General features: G+C 49.0%; 2 protein-coding genes across 2 annotated transcripts; one reads left to right on the top strand and one right to left on the bottom strand.

The window, feature by feature from the left end:
* On the top strand, positions 1–568 carry Pmar_PMAR026095 (hypothetical protein; the record flags this gene model as incomplete). Its single annotated transcript, XM_002781585.1, has 3 exons — positions 1–124; positions 217–286; positions 343–568. Coding segments are annotated over 3 exons (372 nt in total), but the record flags the coding sequence as incomplete, so codon positions are not given.
* A 461-nt stretch (positions 569–1,029) lies between these two features.
* Positions 1,030–1,866, bottom strand: Pmar_PMAR026094 (cytochrome c oxidase assembly protein cox15, putative; the record flags this gene model as incomplete). Its single annotated transcript, XM_002781584.1, has 5 exons — positions 1,030–1,124; positions 1,177–1,285; positions 1,332–1,474; positions 1,520–1,600; positions 1,659–1,866. The coding sequence occupies 5 exons, from the start codon at positions 1,864–1,866 to the stop codon at positions 1,030–1,032; spliced, it is 636 nt and encodes a 211-aa protein (XP_002781630.1).
* Positions 1,867–1,910: the final 44 nt, after the last annotated feature.

The following is a 1,910-nucleotide window of genomic DNA, read 5'->3' as shown; positions in this document are numbered from 1 at the left end:
CTCTTTGTGGCTTTCAACAAGGTGTGCACGGCACAGTACTTTGTATGGTACCTCGCGCTGCTACCATTGGCGTTGGGCCAACTCAAGCCCACTGTGAGCAAAACTTGGCTACTGGCACTTGGAGGTGGGCCGGGTCTGCATGATGTCATGACGTTAATCACCTCTCGTTGTGATCGTCTTTACCGCACCTCTGCTGGTCAATTGGATATTTCTCAGTATTATGGTTGTCAACTGAAGGTCTCTGGTTGTTCTTTGCGTATGAACTCGAGTTCGAGGGGAAGAATACGTAAGTCGGACCGCTTACTCCTGAGTGCCTCCATCAGATTGCGCTGCTGTGTGAAGGTTCATTGAGCTTTTCGGAGCTTCGACGCTCTTCTTTGCTGCTCATATAGCGATAGCATGTACGTTCATTGCCAACTACGATTGGCATGTATCAGCCGTGAATGATGATCACCGAAAGGGTGCCGCCCCCAAGATGAAGATGGGGAATAAGGCTAAGGAGTCTAAGAAGTGCAAGTGATCGCTTTGTTAAGTCGTTGTACACTAGGAGGTCTGCAGCGTTTCTATGCTTTGGTGCATGTGTTTGATTCTGTCAATGCCATGTGAGAAGATAGAGCACCAGACTTTTGTAGGACTCCTCAGGAGTATCCAGGACTAACATCGACCCGCATCGATGATATTCCAGTTAGGAGCACGAAGGCTCGAGGTTACTTTGGTATATGTGCCGCTGACCTGTCGTTTGCTACAGGGCGTCTGATTGTCGTTATAGGATATTTCAACTGATGATTGTAGGTTCCTTTCACTCAGTGAAATTCACTACACCTCTGATGAGTTGTTAATTGCCCCACGGCTTGACCTTCATAATATTGGTCATTTTAGAATTGCGAGTTATGTGAGAATACAGCAAGGAACTCGACAAGGCACAGTAGAAAAAGTTACCTCACATGTTCAGAATGTTGAACAGAATAGGACAGCATTATTATGAATAATCACTCCAGAAACACTCCGGTACTTCTCAAGCGGTGACACCTATGCGGCTGTCACCGGCAATGGGAGACGGCAAGCATGTCGGAGCATGATCAGAGCAGTGAATACTGCCAAACCACCCCCTTGGTGTAGAACTCCTGAGTGTGAGCAGCAACACATTCACCATAGAAAGGATCACTGAATGCTCACCTAGTTCTGTGGGGACATACATTAGTAAAGTTGAGATGCCGAGTAGCATCTGCACGATCGAGAGATGACTCGTTGAAAGAGCCGCTCTATAAGCACTCTTAGGGATGGACTGAATATGGTTTATGACGAGATGGAGCTCAATAAAAATATCTCACATCCTTCATCCTCCGGGCGTAGATACCGAGGAGAACAGACGAGATAACGGTCGAGTATGCCAAACAACGATGATTGAATTGGACAACTGCTGTATTCTCCGTGGCGGCTAGCCACTGAGGCTGTCCAGTAGAGATCAGATCACCTACAAGCCGGGACTTCTGAGACTTGAATCGGGCTAGGATCTCACCCCAGAACCTCCATGCTTCATCGGGCACCCAGTCATCGATCATCTTGGGCCACGTGTTGAAAGCTCGTCCAGCGTCCAAACCTGTGCAGTATAAATTACCGATGGAATACAAGCAATCACGGTATCCCAGTCGACTCACCGGCAACGAAAGGCCCGCTGGCGAGGGTAATCAAGGCTGCTAGAGTGGGTACGAGAGCCCAGCGCCTGAGTGACTTCAGAGCAGTAAGGGACGCCAACTTAGTTGATGCTGGAGTGGGTCTGAGTACTGACAAACCGCACCATACGGTACCTGAGAGGTTAACTCTGCTGTGAGGGTAACGATGGCGCTGAGAGCCACGGACCTCCATAGAGGAGCAGTGCCATTAGCCAGTGGAAGCACATGCGATAGCTG

Source organism: Perkinsus marinus (assembly GCF_000006405.1).
Source record: "Perkinsus marinus ATCC 50983 genomic scaffold scf_1104296941742, whole genome shotgun sequence".
In the NCBI taxonomy this organism is placed as follows: Eukaryota; Perkinsozoa; order Perkinsida; family Perkinsidae; genus Perkinsus; species Perkinsus marinus.
This window is presented reverse-complemented; position numbering and strand designations above follow the sequence as displayed.